Source organism: Lynx canadensis, chromosome D2, assembly GCF_007474595.2.
Source record: "Lynx canadensis isolate LIC74 chromosome D2, mLynCan4.pri.v2, whole genome shotgun sequence".
Lineage (NCBI taxonomy): Eukaryota > Metazoa > Chordata > Mammalia > Carnivora > Felidae > Lynx > Lynx canadensis.
The window spans coordinates 9820267-9839776 of record NC_044313.2 but is presented as its reverse complement, the minus strand read 5'-3'; the positions used below and the strand labels follow the sequence as shown (position 1 = coordinate 9839776).

Genomic DNA, 19510 nt, shown 5'->3' with positions numbered 1-19510 from the left:
AAAAAGTTATTTCTCCAACTTACAGACTCATTAAAATGGCGGAAGATTCGAAGACTAAGGTCTATGACCGAAACACAGAAGATGGACTCTATGGTAAAATGGCAGAATGCTTCTGGCACTCCAGAAACAAACACAAATAAACACTTTTTTCGTTGCATGCAACCCACCTTCAGTAAACCAGTCAGAAAGACAAAAATATGTGAACACATTTTTTAGACGCTCTTCATGCATCACTGCTAACTCTAAATTTACAAATTTTTTTGTAAGGGTGAAAGACAACCCTCACAAAGTATTCATACTTCATGGCAGAGTTAAGAATGAAGATTCTAAAGTTAAATTTCTTCTCAAATTTTAACGTCACCATCTTGGGTCAAGTAAATAAATGTATTCTCCGTGCCTTAGTTTCCTCATATGTAAAATGAGGAGGAGTTAAAAACCGTAATTATACAGTAAAGTTGATTTAACATCAACCATTTACTAAGCAGGTAAATGTGTTAGCAAAACAGAATAATAAAACAGAAAATCGAGTGCAATAAAAAAGGCTAAGTAGACAATTTTCATGTGTGCCATAAGAAGTAATTCTTCTCCGAAAAAAAGAGGGTCATACAGTGGACAAAAAAAATCTCTGCCCATCCTAGCTATCATTACATTAAAAAATTAAAAAGCCTCCTACTGTACAACATGCTAGATGGGCCTGGTGCCCTGAACACATTACTATTTATGATCACAAGAGAAAAGACTCCTCTTAAAATACGTTAAGTAGTGGGTTCAATTCTTTTTAATTTGGGAAGGAGAAAGTGTCAATACCAAAATCAGAACAGCTAAGGAATTATAACATAGTTAAGACTTAAGTCTAATAATATATAGCATCCTAAGGTTTAGATTGCATTAAAGCTAATTTCTTAATAGCAGGTCCTTAGTGATACACTTAGACAATATTAAGCTATAAATTCAAAGGCTACCCAGTTACTGATGAGAATAAAATTATTATCGTTAATGTTTTAGGGGAAAAAAATGAATACCAAATACCGAAAAATGTAGACTTAATCTGAAATGTAAGTCAAAAATAATAGGAATACTCTAAAAGTATTCGTATTATGCCTATATTGAGAGAATTACTGAGAAAGGACTGTAGTAGTACAACTTAGTACTATTTAGTTAATTCCTAATTGCTGGCTTGCATATGTAATACAATTTGTTGCCTTGGTCAAGATCAGAATATTAGAATGGATAAAAAACAAAGATCTGCCTACTGTGATTTCCTTCACTATCTAACCAAAACTGCCAAAAAATGAAATTTACATAGTATATTTTATCTCTTTCACTACTAAATTTCAATCAAGGGATACAAAAAGCCAGAGTCCCTTACATAGTAACATGCTAAAACTGGAACTGTTTTCACAACTTTAGTAGCCAAATTGCCTAAAATATTTATTTTAAATCTTAAAAAGGGGGGGTTCTCAAGTAGCAATTAACTTAGCAAATACAAATGCTACTCGATCCCAATTCACTTTAATTTCCCATTATTTAAACAGCAAAATATCACCTGGTGAGTATAACCTCAAATGAAAATAAATAAAGTACCCACCAACAACAAAATAAAATAAAACACCCTCCAAAGTACCTCCAACTTGTGTGATGCATTCTCTGGTAAAGATTCAAAATTAAATCTTCGAGCGATTTGGGCTGGTTGGATTTATTAGCCTTTGGTGGGAACAAAGACGGTGGTTCACCCTGAGCCTGGAAACCCTCAAGTTCTCCAGCCGGGTTCTGCTGCATCAGTTTTAACCTTTTCCTTTCTTTCCGGATTTCCTTTGCTTTTCGACAGGGAGGCTTACTCAAATCTGCTCCTTTGCCTAAAAACAATTTCAAAATATTAGACCACTCACAATTGACTCAAGAAATGTTTTTTTCAAGTCTCAAAGATTCTACAGAATTAGGCCCAAAGCATTTCAACAGTTAGGTTAGCTTTGTAGGTGGATTCTTCAGAAGATTCTGGTGTAGAGCTCTAAGTTATCTTAAAATCCTATCTTAGAAGCAGGAACTGTCAAGAAAATAAACAGTCACAGAAACTTTTCAGGCAGCTTTTACTGGTGAAAATTCAAAAACAATTTTTTTAATATTCATCCACTTCTCTGTCTTTATAAGTAGAAAAAAACATAATCAATTATCTTCTGCTTCAGGACATGAATGTTTCCAGCACATTTCTGAGGGACATTTCTCTCAAAGCACTTGTGACATAAACAAACGCTTAGGACCTGGGTGTAAATGAATACTGATCCCAGAAAACACTCCGGCAGGTTTTTTAATGAAAAATACTCTTGCTTAGTTGAAGGGATCTGTGTCTCTCCATCTAACTGAGGGGCCTCATTGGCTCAGCTCAGTTAATGACAGTTTTTGTTTGAATTAAAAGAGCAAGTATCAGACTGAAAGGCCTTAAAGATATAAAAATTTTTAACTAAAATAGGGGCGCGTGGGTGGCTTAGTCAGTTAAGCATCTGACTCTTGATTTCGGCTCCGGTCATGATCTCACGGTTCATGGGATAGAGCCCTGGGATTGAGCCAGCAGTACAGAGCCTACCTGGGATTCTCTCTCTTTCCTCTCTCTCTGTCCCCCCTTGTGTGCACTCTCTCTCTCTCAAAATAAGCAAACTTAAATAAATAAATAAATAAATAATAAATAAATAAATAAATAAATAAATATTTTAACTAGAATAAACCACAAATTTTAGTGAGTGCCTTTTCATCTAGTAAGTTGTCTTTAAGGACTCTGTGCTGAGAAAATCAGAGCTAGAGGCAAATAATGAACACAACTGAAAACTTCAGTATCATTTAAATGCCCAATAGAATAATTATATAATTTTCATTTTATTTTCACTTCTTAAGTAGACTCCACACCCAACATGGGGCTTGAACTCATGACCCTGAGATCAAGAGTCACATGCTCTACTGACTGCCCCCCCCCCCACAAATTTTTAAAACAGCTAAGCAACAGAATATCAAAAAGTCATTAGAAATGCTTCAGAAATTTTCGGGGATTTGTCATTACACAAGGTTAAAAAAGATTTCCAATTATTTAAATAGATACACGAAAAATATTTATTAAAATGCCTGAAAAGAAATATACCACCATGTTAACAGTCAAAGAAAGGACTTTTCTTGCTCTTTTCCTTGCAGTGTTCTCTTTTCTTCAAATTCTCTAACGATGAACATACCACTGTAAATTTTTCAGCTATTAACAAAATAAAGAAAAATGCTACTTTAAGTTCCTAAAACACATATTTACAAATCATATAAAAGTAAGCAATAGGAAGTTTTACAAGACCAGCAAGTTTAATTTTATAGAAAAGAAAATTAAGACTCAGTGTGTTAAGAGACTTGCTAGAGACCAAGAGCTGGTCAAAAAAATTAATCTGATGAGAAAATAGTTCATTCATAGTGAAACCATATTACGACTTCACTAACATGTTTTCCAAATAAAAACAAAATCTACCCAAAAAAAGACTCTGAATAAGTTTAACAACCAGGCAACAAAAGACTTAACTCTATAATTAACCATTACTGCCTTAGAGAATTAATTTTCTTTGGCCAGGGAATGTGTCTTCCTCAAATTTGTTCACAGAGGCACAACAGCATTTGGTTAAGAGCATACACTCTGACATGGGCCGCAAGAGGTCATCCCTGTCTCTCCGCTAGCTGACCTTAGGCAACATTACTTGTCTATACAAGGAAGACGATAACCAGTCTTACCTTTGGAGTTCCATGAGAATTAAATGAGTTAATACATGTGTAGCTCATAAACAATACCTACTATTTAACTGGGGTCTTCTATTATTATTAGCTATTATATGCATCACCAATTCCTACAATGGTTCACCTATCTAGGCATTTCCATAAATGGTAATAAGGCAAAAAAGAATCCTGCATTTTCTAATAGTTACTCAAAATGACATTCTCTAGAGTGAACTGAGAAACAAGTTTTCACCATTTTTATGAAAGATCATCTATGTCAGCTTTGCATTAACTGATTCATTGGACTAAGCAATCCTTCTTGTGGTTGTTTTACTCTACACGTATGTACTATCATGATATGAACTGCAAAGGATAGTAAATTAGGATTTCAGCTTATTTATGGGACTAAAGATCTCCCCAAAGCAAGAAGTTCCTTCAATGAAACAGAAACAGATCAATATAAATCACTGCACCGTACCAACCCAGCACCCACAGATGTTCAAACCACTCAAGAATCCTAGATTAGTCCCAAGAGTTTTGAAAAGAGTTCAGTAGACCCGCATAATTCCTAATTAAGTTTCAGGAAATATACCTCTAATATTTTGTAAATAAAATGGAAATGCGTGTTTCTAGACAAAATCCAAAGCCTCCTACATTTTGAAATAATCTCACATTTTTATTGAAAAATATAAAAGGAAAATAAGTGCAAACTTTTTTTAATGTTCCAGTAATCATACTGCTGAAGAAGCTAGTTTTGTTATTATAAAACTGTTGTGTAATGTAGGGTAAAGCAAATGGGTAACTGTGATATTCTAATTCTACCCTTCCCCGTGTCCTTGAGAGCAAGCTTAAGTGTGGAAGAAAGAAGATCCAATGTCAAACAAGCAAACAAACACGTAAAAATACTAACAGTCCTGAATTTGAATTGGAAATATCAATATGACCACACGACCTATTAAGTCTGTTCATGGAAAAAGCCTAGAAACAATAACCAAGCCAGTAACAATAGTGGTCCTCTGGTCTAGTTGGTGATCTTCAAATGCCATTTTCCACTAAAAGAAACCAGGGCTTCTTGGGGAAATGGCTGTACAAGACGATCCAGGAGCATCATGTCATAGAAAGCTGCTAAGACTACCAACATTTTATCAAACAAACCAGAAGCCAACTTAGAGAAACTCCCACAGGAGCAAAGAATTAAAACACGGCAAATGTGTTTAAAACTCACTGTTAGAAGAGGTTATTTTGTAAAATGGATGACATAAAATGAAAGAATCAAGAATTCCTCTTGCCTTTGCTGGGAGTTCTTATGGGAGACAAGTAGATGAGGAGAAGGTTCTGTTTATGGAAGTATCCAGTTAGTAAATGAAAAATGAATTACAGACTTAAAATATCTAATGGATAAACGGATTTAGGCATTGAGCATTGGTCCACAGCTACTAGCATTAACAGAAAGAGAGGCACCCGGACATTATGTGTCTCCTGAAAGACCATCCCACCACCCGTGAACTAACCTTACCCATCCTCAAATAAATAACTGGAACTCCAATCTGATGAAGACTTCTCCCTCTCCAAAAAGGCAAAAGAAAACCAAAATGCCAAAAGACAAAAAACAAAACAAAACAAAACAAAACAATTTAATCTTGAATCTGATCAAGGCTCTACATCCAACTATCAATTTACAGGCAGGTACGGCAACATGTTAAACTGCACTGTAGATGTAACTGTTGGTCAAATAACCCAGGTCAAACAACCCAGTTTCTTTAACAAATAAAGTGCAAATAAAAAGGTTGGAGTAATGAAAGATCTACTGAGATTTTTTAACTATAGCAACCAACTGCAATATGTGGCCATATTTGGATCCTGATGCAAACAAATACTTAAAAACTGGAAACTTTAACACTGAATATTCAGTATCATTACGGAATTTTAGGTGTAATAATGCTATTGTGAATATGTATCTGAAAGTTCTAATCTTATAGAGATGCAAAATGAAGTTTTTAAAAATGTAATAAACTGTAATTTTTATAATAAACTGAAATAATAAAAGAACTGGCCCTATCACCTAAGACAGTAAGAGATCTAAGAAATTTATCTAAACCATTCAGAATATTTTATTGGACTATTCTTACTAGTTAGGATGAAATCTCAGGTTGACACCCAATTAAATGCCATGAAAGCCTTGCGTAAAAATACTTATTCAAAAAAATGCAAAATGGGGCACCTGGGTGGCTCAGTTGGATAAGCATCCAACTTCGGCTCAGGTCATGATCTCATGTTTCATGAGTTCAAGCCCTGCATCAGGCTCTCTGATGTCTATGCAGAGCCTGCTTCAGATCCTCGGTCTCCATCTCTGCCCCACTTGCACTCTCTCTACCCCACCAAAATAAATAGAGGTCTAAAAAAAATCCAAAACAAAGTTTTCTGTGCATTAATATGATTTAGACAAGAAAAAATGTAATAGTAATAAAAATCTCTCCTTTGGATCATTTTGTATAAATAAATATAAGAATTCAGGAACTGAAACATAAACATCTAAATTGACATTTTATGAAAATTTTTTTTTTAAATCATACAGGGGGTGGGGTGCCTGGGTAGCTCAGTCAGTTAAGCATCCGACTTCAGCTCAGGTCATGATCTCACGGTTTGTGGGTTCGAGCCCCACATCGGGCTCTGTGCTGACAGCTTGCTCAGAGCCTGGAGCCTGCTTTGGATTCTGTCCTCCTCTCTCTGTCCCTTCCCTGCTGGCGCCCTATCTCTTTCTGTCTCTCAAAAATAAATAAATGTTAAAAAAAATTTTTTTTAATCACACAGGGGTGCCTGGGTGGCTCAGTTTGGTTAAGCATCTGAGTCCTGATTTCAGCTCAGGTCATGATCTCACGGTTTGTGAGACTGAGCCCCGCATGGGGCTCTGCACTGACAGTGCGGAGCCTGCTTGGGATTCTTTTCTCTTTCTGCCCCTCCCCCGACAAATTAAAAAAAATAATGACCATTTAAAATAATAAACATTTTAAAAGTAAATACAGAAAAAGAAAAATTTAAAAAATCATACAACACATGCACACACACACAAATAAACCCATTTAAAGTGGATAAAATTTTAAAACCTAAGTATTTTATAAGTGAAAATATAGAAAAAAATCTGACCTTACTAAAGGTGAAGTAAAATATCAAAATCTGGAATTTTTTAAACTAAAATTCATTATGATTACATAAAGAAATCTAATAATAAACTAAAGACCTTTATAATGTCTGTACTTTGAACATAATACCTAAAATTTACTTTGTCTTACTTCACACCAAAAATAAAATGTTTAGCACCACATTTGCACAGATAAAAATGCAATTCTCAAACTCTAAGTTCCTAGGGTAGTAAGAAAGGCACTCTTTAAAATATGTGTATTGGAGATAATGAAACTATTATTTCAGGCTTTTTAAAAATAGCAGTTTTAAAATATGTGATTTGTCCATCTAAATCCAGGCAATATAAGTTGTACAACACAGGGATTTTACAGATTTCATATAACTCATATTTTTAGCTGATGAGACAGCCCAAGGGCTACAATGTTCCAAGCACAAAGAAAATCACCAGGACTTTAAAAAGGCCACAGAGCAAACTTGCCCTACCTGGCTTAGGAGCCATGGGCATTTTAACTGGATGGTGATGGCTCACCAGAGCCCAACTTCTCCTCTATATCTTGTGACTGGATGAATTCATTAGATTCTCCCTTCTTTTGGGCTTTTTCCTTTCTTCTTTTCTTCACTGTCAAAGCTCTCTGTGAGGTCACCGCTGAGCGTTTTAAGGTCACACTGTATATCCAATTATTTATTAATCCAAAGTCACCAGCACGGTGTCCTCCATGGTGGGCTCCATAGGATCATCTACAAATCAGAAAAAATCAAAGTCTATCAGCCATGCCATCTGACGCAATTAAGATACACGTAGTAAAAACAAAACGCCCCTTTTTTCTGATGTGGTCGAGACTACGGTGTGTGCATCAGGTCCATTCTCCCACCTTCCAAAGTAACAGGGCTGTAGTTAAGACTGTGGCACCCAAGCAAGGGAATGCACCCCAGTCCGTCTGCAAGTTGTGACCAAGTTCCCACCAGTAGAACAGAACCAAAACTGATAGGTTCAATTTGGCCTCACTTGTTTCTAAAGATAATTTGTAACCCTGAACTTCCACCCCCTCCTCTCCCCCACTGACTGAATTAGTAAAAACCAGTGTGAGCTTGGAAACTACATGTTGAAGGGAGTCCCAGAATGGCTGGGGGGGCAGAGCAGACTGTAGGCTAATGTGAAACACCCACAATGGGCTGTCACACTAGGAAACAAACAGACTTCTAGCATTTGTTAGTCATTGCATGCTGGTGTCTTTTTCTTATAGCTATTTACCCTTCTACTCTAATGAGTACATCGCTCCTCTAAGTTACAAACATAAATAATTTAGAAGTCTGTAACAAGTCAAATAAAGAACCAAATGTAAAAGCTATGTATAAAGACAGGCAATCATCAATTTATAAATGGAAGGCACCTCAAGGCTTATCTGAATATTAATTTTTGAAACTCAGAACATGATTTTCAGCCACTGAAATAACTTTTTTTTTTTTAATTTTTTTTTTTCAACGTTTATTTATTTTTGGGACAGAGAGAGACAGAGCATGAACGGGGGAGGGGCAGAGAGAGAGGGAGACACAGAATCGGAAACAGGCTCCAGGCTCCGAGCCATCAGCCCAGAGCCTGACGCGGGGCTCGAACTCACGGACCGCGAGATCGTGACCTGGCTGAAGTCGGACGCTTAACCGACTGCGCCACCCAGGCGCCCCTGAAATAACTTTTTGACCAACCAACAAAATGTATTTAGTTTTTAAGACCATGTACAGACAATACTAATCAGAGCTGTACCAAAGTTCTGATGTCCCCAATGCCCAATTGTCCCTGAACCTCTAGACCCTGTAAGCCTTCCAGGCTTTTTTGTTGCCCACAGCTCTGCCAAGTCTGCTCCATGATGTCCTGAGTTTTAATCCGTTAAGGACAGTGCCGAAGGGCGAAGAACTTCCCTGGCCTGCTGGCCACTGTATTGCCAGTGCTTAAAACAGGGACTGGCACATTGTGGGCACTGAAAACATACTTGGGGATGTATTAACAAGCTAAAAGTGTTAACAAGTTAACAAGTTAAAAGTTAACAAGTTAACAAGTTAAAAAGTGAGGAAGGCTCCCAGGGTTGGACACTTCCTAGGGCAGATGTGAGAAAGAGCTCTAATAACAGCTGGCATTCCCAATTATTATGCTCATCGATTAGGCATGGCCTAGAGGAAAACTTTTAAAAAAGAAAGACAAGATACTGAAACAACTGAAAAAGGAAGTATCTGTAAACCAAAGTTAATTTCTTTAGGAAACGGACTCACAATTCAAAGTTTATCATACAAAAAAGAAAATTTCAGGCAATATAATGATTTACTGAAGGGCTTCCTCAAAGAAAACCTGGGCTTCACTCAGCAATCAAAGTGTTGTGTAGTCTTGTGCAAGGGGTACCTAAGCATCTGTTTCTCAGACATTCTACCACTTTCTCTGTACTTCACGAGGTATTATTAGGACCAAGTTGTCAAAGTACTGTGAAAGCTTAAGCTCTAATAAACTCCAGGAAATCACAAGAGCTGTAAAACTTTCCTACATTTTCCCTTTCCCTGACAGACATTCCTCATACCCTTGACCTTCAGGCCAATGGCAACAGTACCAGCAGCACTATCCCTACTTCAGAAAGAGCCAGAAGGGAGAACCTTGGAAATCAACATCAATATAAAGAGTTTTAGACCCAATCTCATCTTACCCTCATAATTTCCTTTGGAAATTTCCCCTTTGGCCAGAAATTTCAACATTTTTTTTCAAAACCTTCTTGTGTGATTTTGATGGCTGAAACTGTAAAGGTCGGCACCTAGGAAAGCAAAACAAATATTTAAAAAGTGAACTCAAACCATGAAGAAATAAAATGAGTTCTGGATAGTATCTAGTACAGTGAGGCAAAACTTCATGCCTGGGATTTCTGGGTAAAGACAGGGCTTGATGTAGCCTCTAGTCCCACCCCAAATCTCACTCAAAAACTACATTAAGGAATTGGAAAAAAAGAAAAAGACATGAATCACTGGGGAAAAAAAAAGAGAAATGTTGGAAGCTGGATAGCACAGGTATAAGTAGTAACTGACTTCGTAGACCAAAGAATGTTAATCCTAAGCCAAGAGTGTTGAAAAGCCAGAAAGACAACCAATTCTCTCTACATTAACCCCTAAAAGTTTCAGAGACCGGTGATACCTGATACCTCAGGAGATAAGTGTGAAGGCGGGTCTAAAATAGAAAATCTCTTGAAGTCTGTTTTGGAAGCAGTTAGATGTCTGATGCCCTCCCCACTCCTCCCCACACAACTCCCTACAACAAACCCAGAAGAAAGTTGCAAACTTAGAAAAGAATAAAAAACAAAAAAAACAAAAAAAAACAAAAAAACAAAAAACAGGGCCTCCTACATGAGGATACAAGCACAGTGGAAAGCAATGGAACCGGACTAGAAAAAGGAAGTCTAAAGTCTACATCCTGAATGTTGAGACTTCCAAGCCACTTCCCCACCCAGCCACAAAAACCTGGCACCTTCTCTCCAGAATGTGATCAGACCCCAAGATACTGTCCTCGGGCACTCTCCACTGTAAAGTGAGAATCACCAGATACTTGGAGAGAAACTCTACAAAGACATGCTGCCAAAAACACTGGAGAAGGTAACTAGGAAGACACAGAGTACAGAGGAAGGAGAGAGCCCCCAAAATAAAAATATCCTCAGAACACGCTCTTATTTCTCTTTGGCTATTACAGCCACACAACAATGGGAGGTTACAAAAAAATAGAGAGTGTCCAAAAAGAAAAATCTCCCAGAAGAAAAAGTATAACAGAAAAAGTTAAAATTTAAACAAGACTTGGAAAATAAAGTTGAGGAAATCTTCTAAAAGATACAGCAAAAGGGATGGAAAACTGAAGAGAAAAAAAATTAGAGGATCACTCTAATTTTTAATTATTTTGAAATTAATGTTTAAGTTCAATAACTGAATAAAAACATTATCAGCAGTTATAATGGAATAGAAGAGAAGAAAATTGGAGGGAAGAAGACCAACAAAATAAAGAAAATGTCCGTGAAGTGAAGAATAATGGTGGGAGGAGGTCCCAGGTAAGAAGGGCCCACATAAGTCCATGTGTAATGGATTGCAAACAGACACTGCCAAACAGAAAACATCAGAACACTGGGAACAAAAAATCCTTCCCCAAACAAAGAACATTCTGCACAAAGGAACAGGGATCAGAAGACTACCTGACTTAATAGCAGTAAGACAACGGAGCAAAGCCTTCAAAATTTTAAGGAAAATTATTTCCCATCTACACTTTTTTTTTTTTAACATTTATTTATTTTTGAGACAGAGAGAGACAGAGCATTGAATGGGGGAGGGTCAGAGAGAGGGAGACACAGAATCGGAAACAGGCTCCAGGCTCTGAGCTGTCAGCACAGAGCCTGACGCGGGGCTCGAACTCACGGAGTGCAAGATCATGACCTGAGGTGAAGTCAGCCGCTTAACCGACTGCGCCACCAAGGCACCCCTCCCATCTACACTTCTATATCCCAGCCAAACTATAAGTTCGAGTAGAGAATTAAACAATTTTCAAGTGTACAATGTCTAAAAAGTACTTCTCGTGCACTCTTCCTCAGAAAAGCTATTAAATGTGCTTCACGAAAATGAGGAAATAATCAAGAAAGAGAGGTCAGGAGATAGGAGACACGGATCCAACAAGAAATCCAAAGAGAATCCCCACGATGGCAGTAAAAAGAGATCCCAGGGTGACAGTGAAGCAGGAGTTGTAGAGGACAACCTGTCCAGATCAGAGCACGTCAGAAGACAACACAGATAATTCATCGAGAACTAAAAGCAATAGAGTACCTGAAGCACCTGGAAGTACCAGGACGACATTTACACTACTGTGGAAGCATTTCTAAATCAACTGGTGATGGGTACGTAAAAGGCGATGTGAACACAGAAGACAATTATCAATTCCATGGAAAGCAAAAACTCGTACAGGAAAGAAAAATCATAGCACGCTACATGACTCAACTGTAAAGCGTATTATAGGTCATAACAAAGGGATTACGCCTATTTAAAATTACACTACTTCTAAGCTGGGAAGTTGACAATGAGGACAAAAAGGAGCTTGAATGTGACAAGGGAACAGGGATGAAATAAAGTTAAGTCCTTATCTTTCAGAGACAGAAACCCAGAGATAGTGAGAAAAATAAAGCTGAATCCTTATTTCTGAGAGAGAGAAACACAGAGATAATGAGAAAAACCCAAAGATAAGGATATATAGTTATATAAGCATCTCAAGTAAAGGTAGAAAGAAGGAAAACAAAAGAATCCGTTAAAAAATTTGAGTGTGCACTGTACTGGGAAAGAGGAAACAAGAAGGCTCAGGGGAACTGCAATTCTGCAAAATACATTTTATGGAATGTTGATTTTTTAATTATTAGCATATAATTCTACATAAAAATAAAAACTAAAAAAAAAAATCATAGTCAAGGAAGCTCATCCTCATTTAAACTCAATACTGGGCAGCCCCTGACCTCTATCTAACAAGAAGTTACGTTGTAGGTTATAACACCTTGCCTTTACATTAGGTCTTATTGTAACTATTGTAGTCAACAAAGTAAAAAAAAAAAAAAAAAAACACACAAAAAAAACCCAGAAGAGTAAATATGCAAAATGACTCCATAGTATCATCATATATAACGAAGTTGTATAGAGGATAACAATTCAGGAAATGTTTTATTTCATGCAAAAAAATCACATTTTATAATTATTCTGTTTTGCAATATTAATTGAATCCCTTTTCATAAAAGCAATCAATGTTCCTGGAACAGTGCTTGGCACTGAGAGGCACCCAATAAATTATAGAAGCTTTTTCTTTTTTCTTAACCCACTGAAATTGACCTTTTCTGATTAGAGAGTCTCAGGATTCAAGCCCATCAGCTCCAGACTTAATTTAAACAGAATCCTGGCCATAATCCAATAACAAATTGCTATTTGAAGGAAAAGGACTTCTGCCTCTGACGATGTCACTGCTTCATAACCACTCAAACTGAAAGAGGACAGCACAATTCTGTCATTTTATTCTTTGTATAAGTGAGACGGTGTCACCAAACCACACAGCCATCTCTTCTCTTTATTGCCCAGTCCTATGACCAGTTAGATAAGAGAATGGATTCTTAACCAGGAATCAGTGGAACTTCGGGAGTCTATGGTCATCCTAAAATTAACATGCAAAATGTTACGTATTCTTGCCTCCAGGCCCCTCTCCCTTTTGTTCTGTGGTAGAGAGGATCTAGAACTTTTCATCAGATTGTCAAAACAGTCTTCAACCCCAAAACAAATTAAGAGATGGGACAGAAATGTGAAGACCAGCCAAAACATGATGGATACAACTATGTTTGCTTTTTTTATCTAGAGAATATATTTACATTGAAACTGTACTCAAATGCTTAACAACGATAACGTGCTTTCTCTTTTTTCTACCAGAAGAAGAGGAAGGCAAGGAGGACAACAAGGGAGAAGAGGAGGACCTTTAGAACCTGAGAAGGTTAAATCCTTCGTTATGCTGGGGTTTGCTGGTTAAGCAAACACTCTGCAGGAAAACAGACTTCTAGCTTAAGTTTTACAATGAAGAAAACAACTCTGAATACATGTGGCAGATTAAATGTCAGCCCCCGCCCCTTTCTACAGATCCTATAGTACTGTTTGAATATGAGCACGACGTCTGGCAATACACTAGAATGTGGAAAGCCCTAAGCTAAATTTTATAAAGAATTTGATACCTAAAAGTAATCAGAGTATTTGCTGGTATTTTCATACTATGTCATAGAATCATTGACTAGACTACTAAATAGTATACTTTTTTATATCATACTTACACCCAAACCATTAAGCGGTATTATTAATAGCTACTGATGACGTATAAATGTAGCATCGGTATGTAAAAAAGATACAATTCATTTGCTTTTCTTTATAAAGGATGTGTACCTAGCACAAAAGTTAACATGTAAAAAAAAGCAAGGTGCCACTAAAAAAATCATACGAGACAGATCCTCTTTCTTACCTTATCGTGTACTGGGGACAACATGTTTGATTCATGACAGGCTTGTACACATATTTTCCACTTCTAAAATTGAAAAATGTTGTTAATGTCTCATACGTTTCTCACATGTACCAAAGCAGACTAGTACAGGGGCACAAAATTAATTATGGTAAAAATGTGATCGATAACATATAGTAAAATTATGGTAAAAATGTGATGAAAACATATAGATGTAGTTACTCCTTAGAACTAAGCAATCTTGCAACACTGGCACAGCAAGGACAGAGCCCAGCCTTTCCTTTCCTAAACCTTTACGTACATACTCGAAGCCTCTTCACCTCAGTTACCCTCTTAGCATCACCTGCCATCCTTCCAGGCCTCAAACCCACCACCAATCCTCAATACCACAAAGGCAATCAGAGAAAACTGCTCAGGATGTGGGGACCCTGACTGTGTCATAGCCTAGGATATCCACACTTGAGGGTTCCATGTGCACTAGGGCCACGAAGCCCAAAATTAACCCGATCCTTTCAAGGCCTTCTGGATCCTGGTTAATGGCAGAGCCATGACATTATGGACTGAATTCTGTCCCCTCAAAATCATATTTTGAAGCCCTACCCCCACTACCTCAGAATGGGACTATATTTGGAGAGAAGGCCTTTAAAGAGGTGATTAAGTTAAATGACAGTTAACATAAGCCCTAATCCAATCTGAATGGTGTGCATATCAGAAAAAGAAACTGGGCATACAAAGAGACACCAGGCACCAGGGACATACATGCAAAGAGAAAGGACCCCATGAGGCCACAGCAAGAAGGCAGCAATGTACAAGCCAAGGAAGGGTCTCCAGAAAAGAAAGAAAGCTGAAGACACCTGGGTTTTGGAAATTTCAGCCTCCAGTACTGTGAGAATACGGATTCCTGTTGTTTAAGACACCCAGTCAGTGGTATTTGTTACAGCCATCCAAGCAAACACACATGGGTTCGGTTCCTAAGCCAGAAACCTGGGAGTCATCTCAAGTTCCTCCCTTTAAGGCACCTCTGTATCCCGTCAGTAAGCTTTCTACTTCTAAACTGTACCTTGTATCCATCCCCTTTCGTCTATCTTCTAACCTATAGCCACTGATGATGACGGCATCATCGTGAGATGACGATTTCCTATCTGGACCCTACAGTGATCTTTAGAACCGGTCTTTCTGCCTTCAAGAACCACCCCCTCAAATACCTCCCTACCATCTGAATGGTCGTTTCCAAAGCACAAATTCCATCACACTTCTGACAGAAAGCTTTCAATGGCTCCCCTTCCACCTTAAAAAAAAAGAGAAGTGCTTCATCATGGCACACAAAATCCTTCAACATCTGACCCAGATCTTCTTTCTGGGTCTCAGGATTAAGTTTAAAGAAAGCTATGAAGTTTCATTTGTTGCACTCAATCCCGTATCTTTTGGGTAGTATTGGCACAAGGCCCTTAACACTGCTTATATTTACACAAAAAACTTTATATACTCTAAAATTATCTATATAAAAATAATTACCAAACAATCTTAGCCGTCAAAGGCAATGTGTAAACCTTAATGGAATTCTGATTCAAATAAACCAACTATAAAAAGGGGCATTTTTTGAGACTAGTAAAAACCTAATCAAAACTAAGTAACAGATGACATCAAGGAATTATTAATTTTGTAAAGTATGATAACGGTATTATAAATACATTAAAAAGGAAACAAGAATCCTCTCTTAGAAACGTGTCTATTATAGGTGTATTGACACGATACCTAAATTGCTTTAAATTATTTGTGGAGGAGGAGGGAGCATCTTAGCTGGTTCAAGCTGCTATAACAATGTACCACAGAGGGAGTTGCTTATAAACACAACAACGTATTCCTCATAGTTCTGGAGGTTGGGAAGTCCAAGATCAAGGGTGTTGGCATATTTAATGTCTGATGAAGACAAGCTTCATATATTTGTTGTAACCTCACATGGCAGTTCATATATTTGTTGTAACCTCACATGGCAGAAGGGGGCAAGAAAGGGAACTCTCTGGGGTCTCTTTTACAAGGGCACAAATCCCATTCGTGAGGGTCCCACCCTCTGACCTAATCACCTCCCAAAGGCCCACTTCCCAATACCATCATATCGGGGGTTAGGATTGAAAAGATGTACTTGGGGGTTGTGAGGGATGACACACGAACATTCACACCACCACAGGGAGCAAGGAGATTTGACAAAACAAGACTGGCAAAACAAACGTTAACAACTGCCGAAGCCTGCTGATAGCTACATCAAGTTCATTAGAGCATACTCTCTACATTTATGTAGGCTTGAAGTTCTCCTAATGAACATCTTTCTTCAATGTTTGTTTATTTTGGAGAGAAAGAGAGCACGTGCACCAGGGGGAGGGGCAGAAAGAGGGAGAGAGAGAATTCCAAGGAGGCTCCTCGCTGACTGTGCAAAGCCCGACAAAGGACTCAATCCCACAAGTGTAAGATCATGACCTGAGCCAAAATCAAGAGTCGGATGCTTAACGGACTGAGCTACCCAGGTGCTCCTAATAAATGCCTTTAAAAGAAGAGACAGTGGAATCACTACATAAATATAATTTAAAAACGTCTTGGGGCACCTGGGTGGCTCAGTCGGTTAAGTGTCTGATCTCACGGCTCGTGAGTTGGAGCCCCACATCGGGCCCTGTGCTGACAGCTCAGAGCCCAGAGCCTCCTTGGATTCTCTCTCTCCCTCTTTCTGCCCCTCCCCCACTCACACTCTGTCTTTCCCTCTCTCAAAAACGAATAAACATTAAAAAAAAAAAGTCTTAAAACTTTTTCCAACAACAGGAAAACATTTCACAGCAAACAACGTTTTCTCGTTATAAGAAGAACCTGAGTAATAAGAGAAGCATTTTTGTACGAAGGAGCTTTACCTCCGCCATCCTCGGTCTATGAGATCCTGATAATCCTGTACGGTCATGGAGTGTGCCCACATGCCTGAAAAAGCAAGTGCCATGTACCAAGTTAATCATAGCAGGTTGAACTTTTTTTTTTTAATTCAAAAGCATTTTCTAAGTGTGAATACTGAAGCAAAAAAAAAAATCTAGCTCACACTGGAAAAATGAAAGTTTGCACATACTTCACACTATGTGACATAATACACAACAAATGAAAAAAAAATTATTTACCTTAATCTTAAAAATCAAACACATCAAAGTGATTACATTTAATTCCGAATTACTCTATAGTCTCTTTGACCTCGTAAATTTAAGGTCCTCCCTGAGATCAGATTACACAACACCTTTAACCATAATAATATCCCCGATAATTTAATAAACTGGTCCCCTCCGAAGAATTGGAAAGCAAATGTTTTCTTATGCATTTCTCATTGTTATGTTTTTAGCATAGTCTTGGACGTTGAAAATAGAACAAAAGTATACAGCAGTATTCCTTTTAAGTATAAAAACTGAAAGCAATCGAAATGCCCAGGAACAAAAAAAGTGATTACAGAGGACATTATCAGTATGATGGAATAATTAATGATGCAACCATGAAAAAACATTAAAAGGTATATCTGAATTAATGTTAATAGAAAAATAAATGTTTTCTCTCGTAAACAGCAAACTGCATCAGAAGTATGTAAAGACAGGGGTGCCTGGGTGGCTCAGTTGGTTGAGCGTCCGACTTTGGCTCAGGTCACGATCTCGTGATTCGTGGGTTTAAGCCCCACATCGGGCTCTGTGCTGACAGCTTGGAGCCTGCTTCAGAATCTGTGTTGTTCCCCACCACCCCCCCTTTCTCCCCTGCTTGCACTCTGTCTCTGTTGCTCTCAAAAATAAATAAATATTAAAAAAATATTTTAAAAGAAGTATGCAAAGACAGAGGTATGCTTGATAGCACAAGGTTGTATTAAGAAACAGAAATGTCCAGAAGCCTTGCAGGTGCTCATTAACACTGAATTACTTTATGAGCCTCAATTTCATCATCTATAAAAATAGGAATAATAAAACCTACTTAACAGGTGCTATGCCCTATAGTAAAGATTATCATCAGAACTAAAATAAATACGATGGAAATTTACAGTTGTCTCTTTAGGTGAAAAGGCTGAAAACTGATTTCTTCCACAGAACTTTAAACAAAGAACATCTATATTAATCAACTTCCTCTTATAAAGTTACTGGGAACAATAATGAAGAATCTATGAATATGTTAATTTTAAACACACACTATAAAGTGCTTATTACACACTACTCTAGTCAGAATACCAAATTCTGAAAAAGATGGGGAGGAAATCTCTAATACCCAAAGGCATCACTGCACCATTTGGGTGTTTCCCCTGGGTTTTCATCCTCCCAGAGATCCTGTCACACATGTCCATTTGCATCCTGTTTTTTCTCCATCTAACCCTACGTTCTAAACCTTTTTCTGCTTAGCTCTTCATAACCATCCGCCCAAATGATTGCATTATATACATTCTACTTCCTCTTACCCACAAGCATCTAATGACAATTTCAACTAATGAGTAAAACGGACACACCATATCGTCCACCATCATTGCCCTGCTGTAGGACATTATACATATTTTTAACGGAAACTACCTAAATGTATAGCTTCATAGCTAACCCATTTCCCACCATGGGACGCACTATTTCTTAAAATAAAGATTCTATGTTTGCCAATGCACGACACAGCAGGTAATATAAACATATTGTTTTTGTTTACAAACAAATCTTCCGGAAGAAACCTGAAACCAGTGATGGGGAGAAAAGAAAAACAAAACAAACTGTGAGCTGGCTTTGTTGTTCTGGGGGTGGGTGGAGGAAACGATAAGGCATATGAACAAGCACCTGGGTAAAATTTTCAAACGCATTAACACAAACAGGCTCCCTTGCCAGCAGCGTCTACGGTCCGTCACCGGCGTCTCCAGACGCATTTTATCCAGATGCCCCCGCCCACGTATGCACACACTTCTTCCTGTACACAAACAGCCCACCCGACACGCCGCATTCTGCACTTAAAACCGGGGATGATCCCACAGCAGCATCAGCACTTAGAGGCCCGCCCCGGCGGAACTGACCACTCGGCAATGCTCACCCGGCATGGCTTGCTTGCTGTCACATATTTAACCCTGTCCTACTGGTGGATGACGGACACCTGTTTCCACACTTTGGGCTGCGGCGAGACCATCATCATCCCGCACTTCCGACCACCTGTGTGAAGGCTAAGCACCCAGATGCTTCCCTATGAATCAGAGCGGAGATTCGTTTTTAATTGTGACAGCTACGGCCCTCCCCGGCGAGCAGCGTTCCGCAACACCCTCCTCGAGACAGGATCTGGCCGGGGGCTCCCCGCCGCCGCGCGTCCCCGGGGGCCGAGAGCGTCGAGAACCCCCCAGCCCCGAGGCCGCCGGGCCGGCCGGCCGGCCGCGGAAACCCGAGGCCGCGACGCCCTCCCCCACCCGCCGGCCCGCTCACCGTTGGAGCGACTGCCCGACTCATTCTTGCAATAGCCGCAGCGGTAGGAGTCCTCGCCCTCGAAGTACTCCACGATGCTGGGCGAAAGAGCTGCCCAGGAAGCCATGGCCCCGGCCCTCCAAGCGCGACGCCGCTCGGCCCAGCCCCGCCGGCCGCCACCCCACAATGC

General features: G+C 38.8%; 1 protein-coding gene across 1 annotated transcript in view; it reads right to left on the bottom strand.

Annotated features, from left to right (window-relative positions):
- Positions 1-19510, bottom strand: part of ATE1 (arginyltransferase 1) — a 119350-nt gene extending 99840 nt beyond the window's left edge. The window contains 12 exon segments of the mRNA XM_030334090.1: positions 1625-1665; positions 1668-1856; positions 7357-7390; positions 7392-7463; positions 7465-7553; positions 7556-7579; positions 7582-7611; positions 9561-9615; positions 9617-9665; positions 13907-13969; positions 16801-16864; positions 19342-19510. Coding sequence (XP_030189950.1) covers positions 1625-1665; positions 1668-1856; positions 7357-7390; positions 7392-7463; positions 7465-7553; positions 7556-7579; positions 7582-7611; positions 9561-9615; positions 9617-9665; positions 13907-13969; positions 16801-16864; positions 19342-19447 — 816 coding nt within the window. The 5' untranslated portion in view covers positions 19448-19510.